General features: G+C 37.5%; 1 protein-coding gene and 1 pseudogene across 2 annotated transcripts; one reads left to right on the top strand and one right to left on the bottom strand.

Moving 5' to 3' along the window:
• The first annotated feature begins 137 nt into the window (after positions 1-137).
• Positions 138-14789, top strand: LOC141900857 (protein pellino-like). 2 transcript variants are annotated; one of them, XM_074787906.1, is made up of 10 exons: positions 138-304; positions 3590-3661; positions 4103-4232; positions 7264-7365; positions 8418-8615; positions 9898-10086; positions 10445-10543; positions 10817-11032; positions 11320-11435; positions 11827-14789. In XM_074787906.1, the coding sequence occupies exons 1-10, from the start codon at positions 285-287 to the stop codon at positions 11951-11953; spliced, it is 1269 nt and encodes a 422-aa protein (XP_074644007.1). In that variant the 5' UTR covers positions 138-284; the 3' UTR covers positions 11954-14789. The 2 variants fall into 2 exon arrangements, with proteins under 2 accessions (XP_074644007.1, XP_074644012.1); XM_074787911.1 differs by lacking the exon at positions 138-304 and adding an exon at positions 3442-3513.
• On the bottom strand, positions 1129-2954 carry LOC141914981 (cysteine-rich venom protein 2-like; annotated as a pseudogene).
• Positions 14790-16643: the final 1854 nt, after the last annotated feature.

Genomic DNA, 16643 nt, shown 5'->3' with positions numbered 1-16643 from the left:
TCTAGATAAATTTTCTCAGCTGAAATTTATCAATCCATGGTGAACATGATGAGAAAAAAACTTTAAGCAGGAATTTGCAAATAGCGACTTGTTTTCAATTTAGTTGATCTATTTTTCATTAGACTACAGCGCCACCTGTAATGTTGATATTGTGCACTTTTCTCGAAACAAAAGCTTGAATTAAAGATTCGTGATCACAGATTGATAATATATAGATGAATTTAGCAGGATTAATGTTGCCCGTGTTGTATGTGCTGTGTGGCTAGTGACCTGCTGTCAGAGTGATGCCCGACACACCGAAAAAGTGAGTATATTCTCCTAATCCATCTCTTTACTCTTTTCCTCCTCCAGTCAAGTAGTAGATCCTTCTAGCGTTCTCCTGCTGACTACTACACTCACTGCAGTCTACACTAATATTAAATTAAATTAAATTAATATTAGACTCTAGCTCTCTACTCTCTGATTCTGTCAGTTTTTTCCACTGCACCCAAGGCACGACGACCTCCCCCGCACAATCCGTCTTTTTAATTGTTCACTTGTTGTTAGAATGGATTTGGGTTGGCACGATGACTCGTGATGACTACACCTAAAATAAGTGAACTGGATCCAAAGGACTGTGTGTCAACAATCAGTCAGTCAGTCAAATCAATGACAGGCTATAGGCTAGTTTCAAAAGTCACAGTCACGCTGTAAAAAAGTCACAGACTGAAAATTCGAGACTTAGCAAAGATAGGGTTTTAATACCATAACCTTTTATTTCATCATCGTTAAATTACCTTAAAAATACAATTAAGTGCAATTTTCAGCAGGAATAACGATCTATTTTTCATATCTAAATCTTGCTTACGTTCGTAGACAATTATTACCAAATATAAATTAGATTAGGACCGGCCCATTAGGACAGCTGCACGTATATGGGTCCAACTGTGCATCGTTTAAACATGCGTTGGTTCCACAATTGCACAGTCCATCTTCTAGTGTCGATGGACATGCTGAACCCGTTGGGCCGGCTGTATATGGCGGAGCAGTGTCGGTAGGATGCTGGCCTCGTGGCCCGTAATAGCAGACATAAAAGTAATTTTCATTCGGACATTGTTTCAAACCGCATCCGATTCGATAAGCCGTTGATTAAACCATCTGCGCGTAGTGAACCGTTTCGGGGCTTCTTTCACCATGAATAAAATCTGCGCCTTCGTCGCGCCAAGTTTTCAAAGCTCCGTACCATCCGAAATATGATTGAACGACTAAATTTATTCCTAGGTTTGTTTCATCTAGGACATTCAATGGGGTCGAAATTCACACCTGTCCGCCCATTCTTGTGCAGCTTGCGCGAGTTCTTCGTTCCAGAACATTTTCAGCATATCAATTGCAGGAGGGGATACTTTACGTCGTAGATCATTGTGTAAATCAACGATCATCGTTCTATCCATACTATCTACATTCGGAGCAAAACGTTAAACGTGAGATGATGAATCTCTTACCTCGAGCGCTTCTACCAATTCAAACACGATCAACGCGTAAAATATTCCCAAATAGAGATTCATATTCGACTTGAGGAACGTTGTAGCCGTTCGGGTAAATGTGACTATTCAATTGATGCAGGATTCTACAGTTGTCCCGTTTTAAACCCGTAACGAAAGTATCGTGAATAAAAATGTTTAAACAACTGGTTTGCATAGGTATAGAGGGCTACCTTTTTAGTTGACAATGTAAACCAGTTGTTAAAACATTTCACAGAGAAAAATGAAAAATAAAAGTTGGAGGACCTGTTAGAAAAATTTCCCACATTACAATGTGAGTTCATTATTTTTATAATGTTAGTGAATTAAATTTGTATTTAATGTATTATTTTTAGAGTAGTACGAGATATCTCCCTCCCCCCCCCCCCCCCCCCGCAAAATCTTTAGACTGTGTCTTTCTATTACTGATTGTTGTGGACCCTCTAATCGAAAAAATACTTCACAATCACGATTTAGGAATTCTACCTGTCTGACTTTTGAATAGTCATCTTGTGTCACAGTTATGAGTAACTCCATTATTCTATTCAGCTCACATTGATAAAGTATTCAGACTTACTTTTTAATACCATAACCTTTTATTTCACTGTTAAACTAATCATCCTTTGAATAACAGTGCACTTTTTGGCAGTAATAAAGATAAAGTTATTCGACACATGGTGATGTTTCATTAGCAGCAAATCTTGAAGACGCTCATTGACACTTACACGTTTCTGGGTCCAAATGTTTACCATCTGCACAAATGACTGTTCTACAATCGCACAGTCCGTCTCTTACTCTTGATGGACAAGCTTTGCCTTTTAAACCAGGTGTATATGGTCGTAATAAGTCGGACGGAAACTGGTTTTGTGGGCCATAATAACAAACAAAGAAGTTTATACTCGGACATTTTTGAAAACCACACCCGATTAGGTTAGAGGATGACTTGATCATTTGTGTGTAATGACCGGTTGTTACGGTGCTTTTTCGGCCATATTCGAAATCTTTTACTTCTTTTCCCCAAGCTGTTATAGCATCTCGCCAGTCACCAGCGGATGAAGAACCAGCAATATTCATCCCTGGTTTAATAATATTCATTCCTAATTTAAACATAGGGCCATCGTTGTTTTTAAATATACATTTTTCCGCCCATTGTTTTGCAGCATCAGCCAGTTTTCCATTCCAGTACATTTTCAACATATCAGTCGCAGGTACCCGTTGTCGTATTTCATTGTGCATATTGACAATCATCTTTCTATCTGTTTCGGTTATCACACCTCGTTTGTTTACAAACAATTCTTCCGATTTTGCCTTGATGTCGTCCAATTCTTCAAATGTATTTTCATGCGCAAAACGTTTCACGTAAGACGACGAATCTCTTACCTCGAGCGCTTCTACCAATTCAAACACGACCAACGCGTAAAATATTCCAAAATAGAGATTCATATTCGACTTCCAGAACATCATACGTGAACTGTGACAATTCAGAGAATGTTGCAATATTCACCGGTCAATCAGTTTTATCTCGCAACTTCAATCAAAATGTTTAAACAATTGGTATCAGCCTATAGTGAATAACAATTTATATGTAAACAAGTTGTTTAAACATTTTGTAGAAAATATTCAAGCAAGGACCTGCTAAAAAAATAAGCCACATGACTAGACGCTAGTGTCATGCCCGGACATTGTAAAAACGCGGGCTCCACTGTTCTTGGAGTAATCATTTGACTACTCCAAGTACATGGTTTAAAGAAAGATAGTCATCATGTTGCGAAGGGACGGCTGTATGAGTAACTCCACGCTTTCTATTCAGGTCACATTAGTTAATAATGAGTAGGCGAGTTACAACTTGTTACAACGTACAAACAAAGTGACTATTTCTCGGAACGTTTTACTGACTTATTCCCGATCATTGAACACTGCAATTCATTTCCAAGAAATGAAGCGTTTGGTTCATTACTGATAGAATTCAGTGTGTTGTATTCGTGTATCGGCTGAAGATGGTGCAAACTTTACGGTATCCACCGTGTCTCTTTGTTGAATATTGTCATTAGGTCGTTTAAACATTTAAATATGTGTTGATTTCATTTTAGGGACGGTGACAGTAAAAAGGAGAACAAAAAGATCAAGTCTCCTTTGAAGTTCGGGGAGTTGATTGTCTTGGGGTATGTATTTACTATTGAATATTTTATTGTATGTTGTACAACAACCTACTAGAGAATTAGACTAGATTCAAGTGTCATAGTATAACCATGGACGTATAAACTAGATCTAGTTTATACGTCCATGGTATAACTGATAGTACAACTAACTATAGATCTACTGTGGTTTTTTATTCGTTAACCCTACACTGAGATTAATATCAGTTGACTGTAATCATTTATTATACATTTTGTATAGACCTACATAGTTTTTGAAAATTCGAACTTTTTGAGAGCAAATTTTTTTTTTTTGTTGTATTTTCCATAAAGAGTTTAATCCAATCGAAGCATTAATTCAGCAAACACCAGCTTCGATCAATTTTCTTTGAAAACGAGTTGTGAAATTGTTGTTCACTTGATCGCGTGTGAGGCTGTTTTATATTACGACGATTGTCCCGATTTCAGGTATAATGGATCGTTACCCGAAGGTGATAAAGGTCGAAGACGCAGCAAGTTTTCGTTGCTGAAACGACCAAAATCGAACGGAGTGAAACCCGGAAAAAAACATGTAGTTAAGAATCCTCAAACGGCGAAGGTAAAATGAAACGTTGTGACTCATCATCACTAACTGTGACTGTGACCTGTTACTGGATCTCTTCTTCTTATCATCGTCAATCGCAAATTAGTCATTTCGATTATTCCTTTGACAATTTTGTTATTGTCGCTATAGTAACGGCTTTAAACAGACGCGATGGAGATGACTTAAAGATTAGAGAAATGTAGAGCATGACTCGTAGAGGAATGTAGGGTTATGACAGTTGTAGAGGAATGTAGGGAATGACAGTTGTAGAGGAATGTAGGGAATGACAGTTGTAGAGGAATTGAGGGTATGACAGTTGTAGAGGAATTGAGGGTATGACAGTTGTAGGGGAATTGAGGGAATGACAGTCGTAGAGGAATGTAGGGAATGACAGTTGTAGAGGAATGTAGGGAATGACAGTTGTAGAGGAATGTAGGGAATGACAGTTGTAGAGGAATTGAGGGTATGACAGTTGTAGGGGAATTGAGGGAATGACAGTCGTAGAGGAATGTAGGGAATGACAGTTGTAGAGGAATTGAGGGTATGACAGTTGTAGGGGAATTGAGGGAATGACAGTCGTAGAGGAATGTAGGGAATGACAGTTGTAGAGGAATGTAGGGAATGACAGTTGTAGAGGAATTGAGGGTATGACAGTTGTAGGGGAATTGAGGGAATGACAGTCGTAGAGGAATGTAGAGGTATGACAGTTGTAGAGGAATGTAGGGTATGACAGTCGTAGAGGAATGTAGGGAATGACAGTTGTAGAGGAATGTAGGGAATGACAGTTGTAGAGGAATTGAGGGTATGACAGTTGTAGGGGAATGTAGGGAATGACAGTCGTAGAGGAATGTAGGGAATGACAGTTGTAGAGGAATTGAGGGAATGACAGTTGTAGGGGAATGTAGGGAATGACAGTCGTAGAGGAATGTAGGGAATGACAGTTGTAGAGGAATTGAGGGAATGACAGTTGTAGGGGAATTGAGGGAATGACAGTCGTAGAGGAATGTAGGGAATGACAGTCGTAGAGGAATGTAGGGAATGACAGTTGTAGAGGAATTGAGGGAATGACAGTTGTAGGGGAATTGAGGGTTATGACAGTTGTAGAGAAATGTAGAGGTATGACAGTTGTAGAGGAATGTAGGGAATGACAGTTGTAGGGGAATGTAGGGAATGACAGTTGTAGAGGAATTGAGGGTATGACAGTTGTAGGGGAATGTAGGGAATGACAGTCGTAGAGGAATGTAGGGAATGACAGTTGTAGAGGAATTGAGGGTATGACAGTTGTAGGGGAATTGAGGGTATGACAGTCGTAGAGGAATGTAGGGAATGACAGTTGTAGGGGAATGTAGGGAATGACAGTCGTAGAGGAATGTAGGGAATGACAGTTGTAGAGGAATTGAGGGTATGACAGTTGTAGGGGAATTGAGGGTATGACAGTCGTAGAGGAATGTAGGGAATGACAGTTGTAGAGGAATGTAGGGAATGACAGTTGTAGGGGAATGTAGGGTTATGACAGTCGTAGAGAAATGTAGAGGTATGACAGTTGTAGAGGTATGCAGAGGTATGACAGTTGTAGAGGTATGCAGAGGATCACAGTTTAATTGTATTGGAGGAGAAAAAACTCCTCATGAGTCTGTTAGATGAGTCGACGTTACAGGTGCTTATAACGGATGTGAGTGCCTGGATTGTATGTTGATGTATTCCCCAGGTAACGATACAACAACTGATAACCGTGTGAACTTATCAGGTGAAACTACTGACAACTGACCATGTCTATTCTATAGTATGATCATTCCGTTGTCAGCCCCTCTCTTCCCGATACAATCTTTATGCTCTTAATCAACTGTGTTTTCATTGTTTGCCTGATACCGGTTCAGTGCTTTCTATCAATGACCACACGATGAACGATGAACGGCTAAAAGCAGTCTCTCAGTCCAGTTCATTGAATACGTTATTTTTACGAGAAAATAACTCAAATTTGTTTTGTAGTAGAATGTGTTATTGTTTATGGGTTCTATCTCCCGACGATCTGACACAACCTTCGTAGACTTTGATAAATTGACGAAAAAGCTGCTTAGTGCTGTTGTATGCTGAAAAATGTCAGCTTAGAAATTCTAGAGCAGGAAGCAATAAATTGGTTTTCATGTAGAAACCATTATTGATTCAATGATGCTCGGTATTTAGTGAAGTGAAGGTAGAAATACATGTTACGTGGAGTGAGTGAATTGATTGTGGTCAATACTGAAAATACATTCATATTCGTGGATTTTTATGTCACTAGCAGTAATAGATAGAATAGAAAAACTCATTGGGAGCTTGTTATGAAGTGGTCGATGGGTTGAGCCTTCGGTCTTGATCGCTTTATCAATCCGGAGTTCATTGGGTCAAATTCTAGTGGCAACATTCTCGGACAGTGGACCTTTGTTGGTTTTTGTACCTCTGAGGGAGAATGAAACCTCTGAATAATTATTAACCCTTTCAGTGTGTGTACACCGCAGTGTGTTTACACCACAGTGCGGTGTATGAATCAGTAGTAGATTTTGCTAGTACACGGCACTGCGGTGTATTGATGTTATTAGTAGTTAGTTTTTATCTCTATTGAAAGATGGCAGCACCTGTCAAACATAGTGAAATATTAGTAACTAACGATACATCGCGCCGCGGTGTAGACGCACTATAGTGATATTCCCGTTATTCAACAAACTAGGGTGGAATTTTTCAAATTATCTCCAGCACTATAGGGTATTGATTAGTCAGCACTGAAAGGGTTAAATAAATAACAAGGTCAATCCCTATTTTAGGATAAAAATGGCCTGGGTGTTGGTGCTCGGTGGGTTGAGGGGTAAAAAGTAACCTCGAACATGCTAATGTTGCGAGTGATGTTAGTGGGCTGTACGATGTAAAAAATGTACAGGGTAGAAAGGGCATGCATATTTCACAGAAAGTACGGTAGAATGTCAGTTGGCAGTTTCAACTTCAATGAAACCCGAATCCCTATCATTACACATGGCTGGAATGTTTCATGAATATATGAATTATTTTCCAGGCTGTTTTAGACAGTAATTGTGCCGCTGTATCATACACATTGTCTCGAAATCAAGCCGTCGTCATCGAATATGAACCTGATGAAACTACAGACATGTTTCAGGTTTGTTATGGTTCCTTCCTAGTTGTCTTCGCGACAGATTTCCCCCCTCACTTATTTCTTAATTAAATGTAACGCTCACAATCGTGAGATATCAACAACTGAGCGCCGGTCGGCCGGTGAGATTAAACGCAGAAAACCCTTTTCAATTAAGATCGTGTCGTAAAACTGATATAATGGTATAAGCTGATCAAAGTTAATATTATTTTACTACTGAGTGCATACACATAAATCACTGCGTTTAAGAGCTCAGTCGTTTCTCTCTAAGAGAACATGATATTCTCTCAGCATTATTTGGAATTTTTCATTTTCAGCCAAATGCTTAAAATTGTGGTTGTGAATGTCAAAGTGTTGTCTGTCTGATTCGCCTCCACAATCCATTACCTTGAATCTTTAAATAAAGCGGGTTCTTACAGATAATGGAAAATCGGGGAATTACGGATTATTTTTCCCTGCAGGGAAATTCATGGGATTCTTTTCTCGAAAATTGAGGAAAAGTCAAGGAATTTGAATTTTTGGTGTCTAGTTCTTGCTTGTGATGATCGGCACTAAGAATCTCTAGAACAGAATCTCTTCTGATCAGAAACAGCCCCCACTGAGGATATTGCTAAAAAAAATTTCATGCCTTGTTTCTCATTTCTGCTGAGTTTACAAGTTGACCCAGTCGGTCGCCTATATACCCTGTACATTAATCTTTATTAAAAACCATGATCAAGCTAACAATGAATAGACCTGGCAGTTGTAGAAGTGAACTGACCGATGTGGAGAAACAAGGTATCATTTTTTTGTTTAGCTTATCTTGTAATTCGATAAGGGAATTTTTTGGTCAAGAGTCGGCGAAGTATCGGGGTATCTTGGATTGCCTGGACCCAGTTCCACAGTTGTGAGTTAGAGTTAACTCTGAGTTAAAGTTAGTTCATTTTCAATGTTTTAGCTCAGAGTCAAATATTAACTCACAACTGTGGAACTGGACCCTGATCTGTAAGAACCCAGTATATGATACATGTTTTAAAATAACAATTCAGTATCAGTAATCTATTAGTTGTATATTGTAGATTGGCCGGTCGTCCGAATCGCCGATTGATTTCGTAGTATTAGACACGGTACCCGGAGCTCAGAAAGCCGAAGATTGTATCGTTTCTCAGAGTACGATCTCGCGTTTCGCGTGTCGAATCCTCGTCGACCGATCTCCTCCGTACACCGCTCGAATTTACGCCGCTGGATTCGATTCGGCCAGAAATATTTTTTTAGGGGTAGGTTAAAAGTACAACTCGGTTAGATATCAATACTTCATAGATCCATGATTTTTGTCTATTGTACGCCTAGTGTACTTTGCCTATATATTGTATTTATTAGTTTATGTAAGACTGTAATTGGTAAAAAGTTTTCGTGTTCTAATTTTCTCATTAATTACGAACAATTTGGCCAAACGCCAGAGCGGTAAACGACAAGTCAATGCGTTGTACAATGTGTATTAATATGTGGCATTGGGTGCTGCTAACTTTTCTGTTTAGCTCTATAATATTTAGTACACGAAAGCTCAGATTTGAGCAGTTGCATTATGACTCAATCTCGTGACCTAGATTCTAAATATCCGCACGTCCTTGACTTTGTTTAGGTCGTGTACTGTAAAGCTTTACGTGTGTTTGAAATTCAGGGCTCGATGAAATGAGTTTATTTTGTAATTTAAGAATGGTTATTATGGGGTGAACTTATTCATATTAGATATCTCCGTAGGAATGAACTAAATTTTATACATGTATTTATGATATTTACGTCGATAGCGAGCTGTATAAGCCGGCGGCATATCGCGTAAGACATCGTTCAAATAGTGTTTGGATCTGACATGAATAATCAGTAATAATCTGTATTCTGTACATCATTCCGTTTATCCGGGCTCCTTTTGTTCGCAGTCAATCTTCCAGGTTCCTTAATAGAGAAAGTCAGCCGCATCTATATGGCTGTTCATATAAAAATACAGAGATTCATCAGAAAATTCATATACAGCTATATTAACTACAGCATGGTTGTCATTAGAGGCTGTGGTGAAATTATTCTGATTTGCAACTGCGCAATTTTAAGCGTTATTTATACATTCAGGATACAGGAATTCAGAATAAGGGTGCCAAAAACTACCTAGGCCTAGCTGTATACATGTGCTCGGTACATGAATAGGTTATTTTGGGGGTTTGGTCCGTAAGAAAAAATGGATAAATCTCTGAGCATCTAGTGTGATTCTAATGAAAAAATAACAATATTTTGTGATGATTTGCCACTGTAAGTGTTAACTTCCTTCAGCCAGGCTGTGAAATTGGGGTTGGTGGCTAAATTAATGTACTTATTGAATGGCCGCATTATTACTCAGATAGATTGTGAATAGTTTAATATCTATTTGCGCTATGAAGTGGAGAGGGGGGGGGTTGCTGTTATTATGAGTTAATGGTTTTTATGAATAATTCTATACACGTATTATGTTGCCCTCAAGCGGCTGAAACATTAACTTCACTCAGTCTCTTTTTCATATGTTCTATTCAGGAAAAAGCCACCAAGTGGCAAAATGATAAAAAAGAAATCGATGGATTAACGACTAATGGTGTGTTGATCATGCATCCAGTCGGCGGTTTCAACGATCAATCGAAAGCTGGATTGTGGCGTGAAGTATCAGTCGGTGGAGGAGTGTACGAACTAAGAGAATCGAGATCGACTCCGAAAAAGAGTAATCTAGTAAGTTTTGATGTTATTACATTGAAACTGATTCAGTCTCATAAAACTAGTCGAGCTGATAATTATCGAAGTATTAATCACTGGGTCAGTATTGACATAGCGACAATTAACCCAGAGGACTAAGCTTTTTGGTCCAATGAGCTTATTAATGACTATTATGAACTTTTTGGATAAAGCCCAGTAGCCGCACAAGATGGCAGCACCAATTGGTTCATTGAAACTTTCATTTGTTTCTCCTTACGATAAGCTATGGGTTACAACTCGAGTGTATTAATATCAGATTATTAATTTGAACTACCGGGTACCTTTTGAGTAACTGACCCTCTCAGTTCATTCAGATACTATGTTTTTGTTGTAGATTGAAGATGAAGAGAATATTTTATATGATGGAACTCTTATAGATCTATGTGGTGCTACATTACTATGGCGTTCGGCTTTGGGACTTTTGTCTTCACCTGTAAGTACTGTAAATATGCATGCAATACGGTCATAGGGACGAGTGGCTTTTCTTTGATCCCTCCCCTGACGCCTGAGAATCTTAATAATTGAAATTCTTGACCCGGTTCCACAGTTGCATAGAGTTAAGATTTGACTCGCAGTTAACTCATTGAAAATGAACTAACGTATGTCTGTAACTTACTACCGTGGAACCCAGTTAAACAATTCTGAGTTCAGATTTGACTCAGAATTTAGTCGTTGAAAATGAACTAATTTTACTATTTTTATTCAGAGTCGAAGAGAACTTGACCATCAGATCGAGGAAATAAACGCAGGACGACCTCAATGCCCGGTTGGACTCAATACGTTAGTTATTCCAAATAAAAACACACTGACTGTTACTGAAAAACAACCGTACGTTTATTTAAAATGTGGTCACGTACATGGTAAGCACGAGTGGGGTGCAAGCGATGAGGCTGGAAACAGAACATGTCCTATGTGTAGAGAGGTAAGATACAGTAGACTATTAAACGTGCTTGCCTCGGATCTGGAGGGACTAGGGAGAGTGGAACTACTGCCACTTAAACAGTACTCATCGATGTACAAACCTCAAATATAATAGGATCCCCTTATTTCAGATGTGTGGAAATCTAATTCATGCGGATTTTCAACATTTTGTCATCTAGGGGGCTACCGATAATCCGAGGCTATTGGCTCTGTGGCAAGCTCAGTATAATTTCGATTCATATTGAATATCAGACTCGTATTCATTCGAATAAGTGTTTTATTTTTCAGACTGGTCCCTTTCAAAAATTACAAATGGGTAACGAACCTAGTTTATATGTAGATAGTGAACTTCCCACTCATACGTTCAATCCATGCGGTCATATGTCATCAGAAAAAACTATCAAGTAAGTTTTGACATGGGATATTGAGTTGTCAGTATTGGGCTTTCATCCACATCCTGTGTTTCAGATTATACCAGTATATTACCATTGAACTATTGAATCATGATATTGCTTTCTCTTTAAAAATTGTAAATATTACCGTAGATACAGTCAAACTTGTTTAAATCGTCATCAGATAAGTTGTAACATCACTGAAATTGTCACTATTTTAAAGTCGCAATTTATATTTCTTAATGAATTTACTGAGCACAAAACGTTAATCATTTAGATAAGTTGGTAAAATAACTTAGACTTTATTGTATTTTAGTATAATAAAAATAGATATAATTCTACTCTGTATCAAAGTTCAGGTAATTTACTAACCTATGATTTGTATATATTCTTAATCTTGTAGGTACTGGGCATCTATTCCAATTCCTTACGGGTGTCACGGGTTTATAGCTGTTTGTCCATTCTGCGCAACTCCTCTCAAAGAACATCCTGGATATGTTAAAGTCATATGGCAGGACAATGTCGACTAATCAATGATCTCTCCTTTTGTAATATGAAGTGTTACTTATTAGTGTTTATATGATATAAGTATGGCATGTACTCGGCAATATATGCAGCTCTTCCGCGTGTGTCAATGAATCCAGTTTACTGCGGAGATCGAACCGGTCACATGTGCGCTGGTCTATCCGTTAAACAGGATGCCTGAGTCACAATTATCAATGTATGAGTATTAGATACTTAAATGTTAAAGTCAGTTTCTGTAAAGGCGGGCGTAGGTCAGCTTCTTACACGCCCCTGCAACTGCCAGCAGCGCCAGTCTCATTCCACTTACTGTAACGTGGTTGTAAAGTCGCGAATGACATATGCTGCTCTTGCGACTAACTCGGACTATTAGAGTTGCATATGGTCACTGACAATCACGTCACCAGTCAACCTACGCCTGCCTGAAGGGAACATTTATAAAGTACGCATCAATGAGATCAAAAATTGGCCACTTCCCCTTTGTACATAATGCTTCAAATTTTGTACAGGGGACTGAAAATGAGTATATACTATTTGAATGGTTCTTTTGAAGTGTTCAGATTGTGAACTATGGCTATAATTCGAGGATTATGTGTTAAAACCTATAGTTTTGTGGTGTTGTGTTAAATTCATTTCGGTTCTTTTAAAACGTATCGACGAGTGTATTTTGTAACACATTTTCGGAATTTTAATGAAGTTTAGGGTTGAATCTCGGTAGGAAACCCTGCCCTTGTAGACTGGGTACTGCATACCTAGTCTTACAGCAGGAGATGAAGGAATCATCATCTAGAAATAAACCTCAACAGTTCAGGGGTCGGATTGATGCGAATAATTTGACAAAAACATGTAAAATCGTGAACATTTGTGAAGAATTCAAGAAAAACATCTTGTAAAAATATCTTGATCCCTTTTAATGTGACACGGGCTGTAGAGCTCAGTATTTATGCTCAGATTGTGTTAATGAGTAACTCCTGACAGTTGTGAAAATTCCAGAGTTCTACAATCTGACTCCTGACAATTATCTATGGTAATTTAGTAAATGGTCGAGGATGTTTATGATCTAGTCTTTACCTCCGTCCATTTCAATCTAATCTCGATTCGAATTCCTTCAATTATTGAATTGTTTTTTCAAACTCTTACTCAGTTTGCGAGCTGAATACATGCTGCAAAAAGTATAAATAAATCAGACAGAAGAATCAGAGTAAATATATTAGGAATATAGAGATTTGATCAGGGATTGAAGTGCAGATTGGTTTTGTTTTCAACTCTACGTAGATTGTGCACAGGTTGTATTATTATTATTATTATTATTATTATTATTATTTTAACGGTAAGATGTTGTATATATTGTGTACATTTTAGTCTATTCTGTATATTTAGTCGCGCAAGTTTTCAATGATAATTTGAAGGCAGCAAATCTTGATAGATTTCCAGGCTGAATATTTCTTCTTATGCGGTCGATTGAAAACAATTTAATGGAAGCCCGTGCTGAGAGATTGAAGTTACTGTAAACAGCGTAAATTACATTCTATTTGTTGTTGATTATTCTTTCTTGTACATTTTCCCCTTAAATTATTTATATTTTAGTTGCGCCTTTGACAAATATTTTTTCATTGTATTGAAAGTGAATTTATAGATGTTGAATTCATCGTAATCCAATGAATGATATTTATAAATTTCATGTAAATGAAGATGATTTTATCTGATGAGATTTTTTGTTTCGATTTAACCTATCGTAGCCAGTATGGACCCGTGATATGCGAGTTAATTTGCGCCGGGAGGTGCACCTGATTTTGGAGACTCGGATTGTCATCCGTACTACAGTCATAAAGATCACAACCGATCCCAGTTGCACAGTTTTGCAATAGGTTTCACCCTGCAGTTGAATTTGATGCTTTTGAATTATTTTGACTTCAGTCAAATGTTTAGTGGAACTAGTGGAACTGGATCGTGATCAACGTACCACATAAGCATTTTCCCACATCAAAAATGTTCATAAAAATAAAACATGTGTCTTGAATTTTGGCTCATTTATATATAGTTCTTCAGTTGTATATATGTAAGTATATATGTATATAATAGATATTGTTTTACTGTAAAGATGTGTGTGCTGCATTTATACAAAACTATCGTGTAATTTACTCAAAGCATTGATTTAATTGATAATGAAATTACAAAAGATATTTGAAATAATGATATTTGTGGTGATATGGCTTCAAACAGCGATTCTGAGAGCATCGATGTAATAATGAAAAGAAATGAAGACTTAATTCAATTAACGATGATCAAACCTGATTATGACTACTATTTGGGAGTAGTTTCTACTCTAAGAGCTCAATTCCTCCCAAAAATATTGAAATGCTGTCAAAATCTGAATATCTGCTATCTTTATGTCAAATTACTTGTATACTTCAATTCGAGATATCGATTAGTCTGGTCTGAATGATGCTTTGATTATTGATATTTGTGTGTTATGGTCAGTCAGTTGTCTTGTATCTCGCACTGACTCGATCTTATTGAATTATTGCCTATTTCTTTTCTCTATGCAAACGGATAGAATTAAAATTGGTTTTTTTTCTAATAATGAAAATCTCTGATATTTTCTTAATCGCGTAAGTTTATTTTGTATTTTCGATGTGTTTGTCGTATGTTTCTAAAATGATTGCACACTTTTTACTCCGTTTTTGCATTTGGAAAGAATTGCTGATTTTGATAAGAAGACACTAAGTAGTGTATATTCAATGAGTAAACCGATGTGTGATAATTTCATTTCAATTTCAAAATTGATTCTCGTTGAGAATGAATAATCAAATTGTACTGTATCATGATATGGTCGATATTATAATGAAGATAATAAAATATCCAAAAAGAAAGATTTTTCTTATGATTTTTTTGTTGCTTTTTGGCCTACCGACTACAATGAATATGTTGAGTCAAATATTGAAATATCACTCACACATCAAGTAGTTATACAGGTATGTCAGGGTTCTCACAGATTTCAATGCTAGAAAAATAAATTCTGACTTTTGGTCTCTTGTCCTTGCTGGTGATGAGTGGCACAGGGAACCTCTTGATAAGAAACAGCCCCTACTGAGGATATCTTATAATTCAATCAGGGAATTTTCGGTCAAGGGTCAGGGAAATATATCGGGGAAGTTTGGATTCCTGATCTGTAAAGAGACCTGTATGATATCTGTACCGCTATCGCTTTTCTAAGTACGAACTTAATAATATATTGCGAGACGGTTTACTTCCAACTGGCAGGGTACACACACACAGACACTGATTATACGCGTTTAAAAAATATTTCATTGAGGGTTCAACAAAGGCGTTGTGTCAACCAAACAATTATGATATCACGACACGCCTTGCTGTGCTGACGTGCTTGAGTACCTATATATACGCTATCTAAATGTATATATTGTATACCAGTACTTCCAATATATGAAAGTCGCCGTTAAATTATAAAATACGTAACATCTGGTTACCTGTTATATCTACCAACCAGTGCAGCGACACCAGTTGAAACAGAATAGCCTTGAAATTCAGGAAAGGATTTTGGATGTTTCAGTTCTAAGGATCAGGAGATATGTCGGTAGGATATATTCAGCGCGCGATATTAGTTGTATTATATGTCAACTGGTGTATGTGCTTCGAAGGAAATGGTGGCCGTTTTATTTTCGAGTTACCCGATAACGAGAAAATATGTTTTTTCGAAAACGTAACGGATTCTAAAGTTTTCGTGTTGGAATTTCGCGTAGAATCCGGAGGAAATCGTGACGTAGATATTCGACTCGCAGACTCGTCCTCTCCTGCGCAGCCCGTGGATATATACTATAAACGTAGAATAACTCATGACCGAATCAAATTTGAAATTTCGTCGAAAAGATTATACAGCATTTGTTTCAGCAATGAATTTTCGACGGTGACTCATAAAAAGATTTATTTCAACCTGTTTCCATCGGTGCCCGAATCATTGATCGACGAAGTTGGGGGTAAACGACTGCCCCGTAACGCAACACGGACGCAAATTGAAACCTCGACGGAGAAGATCCATCAGTATTTAAGTTTAGTGACTGAAACGCAGTTTGACTACATATCTAAAGCGGCAGAATCACACGAAAATGCCATACATTTAAATATGTGTGTTCAGTGGTGGTCATTAGGTGTTGCATTTTCAATTGTATTGATAGCTCTTACTGAAGTTGTTGTGTTACGTTTATTTTTTGAGGAAATGCCACCTCATTCTATCATGTCGTCTTATGTAGATCCATCCGGTTCCACAGTTCTATGAATGCTATTTTGTTTTAATTTCGTGTGTAATTTGGGAATATTCATCTATTGATTAGTATGATGGGTACACATCGTGTAATATCAGCAAATGTTGAAATAAGAAACGTAGAGTATTGGATTTATGAAAACCATCTGTTACTCAGTTTGAATGAATGGCTTCAAAGATCATATGGCATTAATTCTCAATGAAAATCAATGCTCCTATGTATCCTTGTTCAATTCTGTGGCCGTCACATGTTCTTGTCAATTCCATTTCGATATATATACATCGAACATGTACATATAGGCTATATCATCTACATTATCAAAAACTCATAAAGAGGTGATCTTTATGTATTTTTGATATTCTTACATCGAACCACTTTTATCATATATTATTCATTAGCCGTATAAAAAACCTCAAGA

Source organism: Tubulanus polymorphus, chromosome 1, assembly GCF_964204645.1.
Source record: "Tubulanus polymorphus chromosome 1, tnTubPoly1.2, whole genome shotgun sequence".
Lineage (NCBI taxonomy): Eukaryota > Metazoa > Nemertea > Palaeonemertea > Tubulaniformes > Tubulanidae > Tubulanus > Tubulanus polymorphus.
This window is presented reverse-complemented; position numbering and strand designations above follow the sequence as displayed.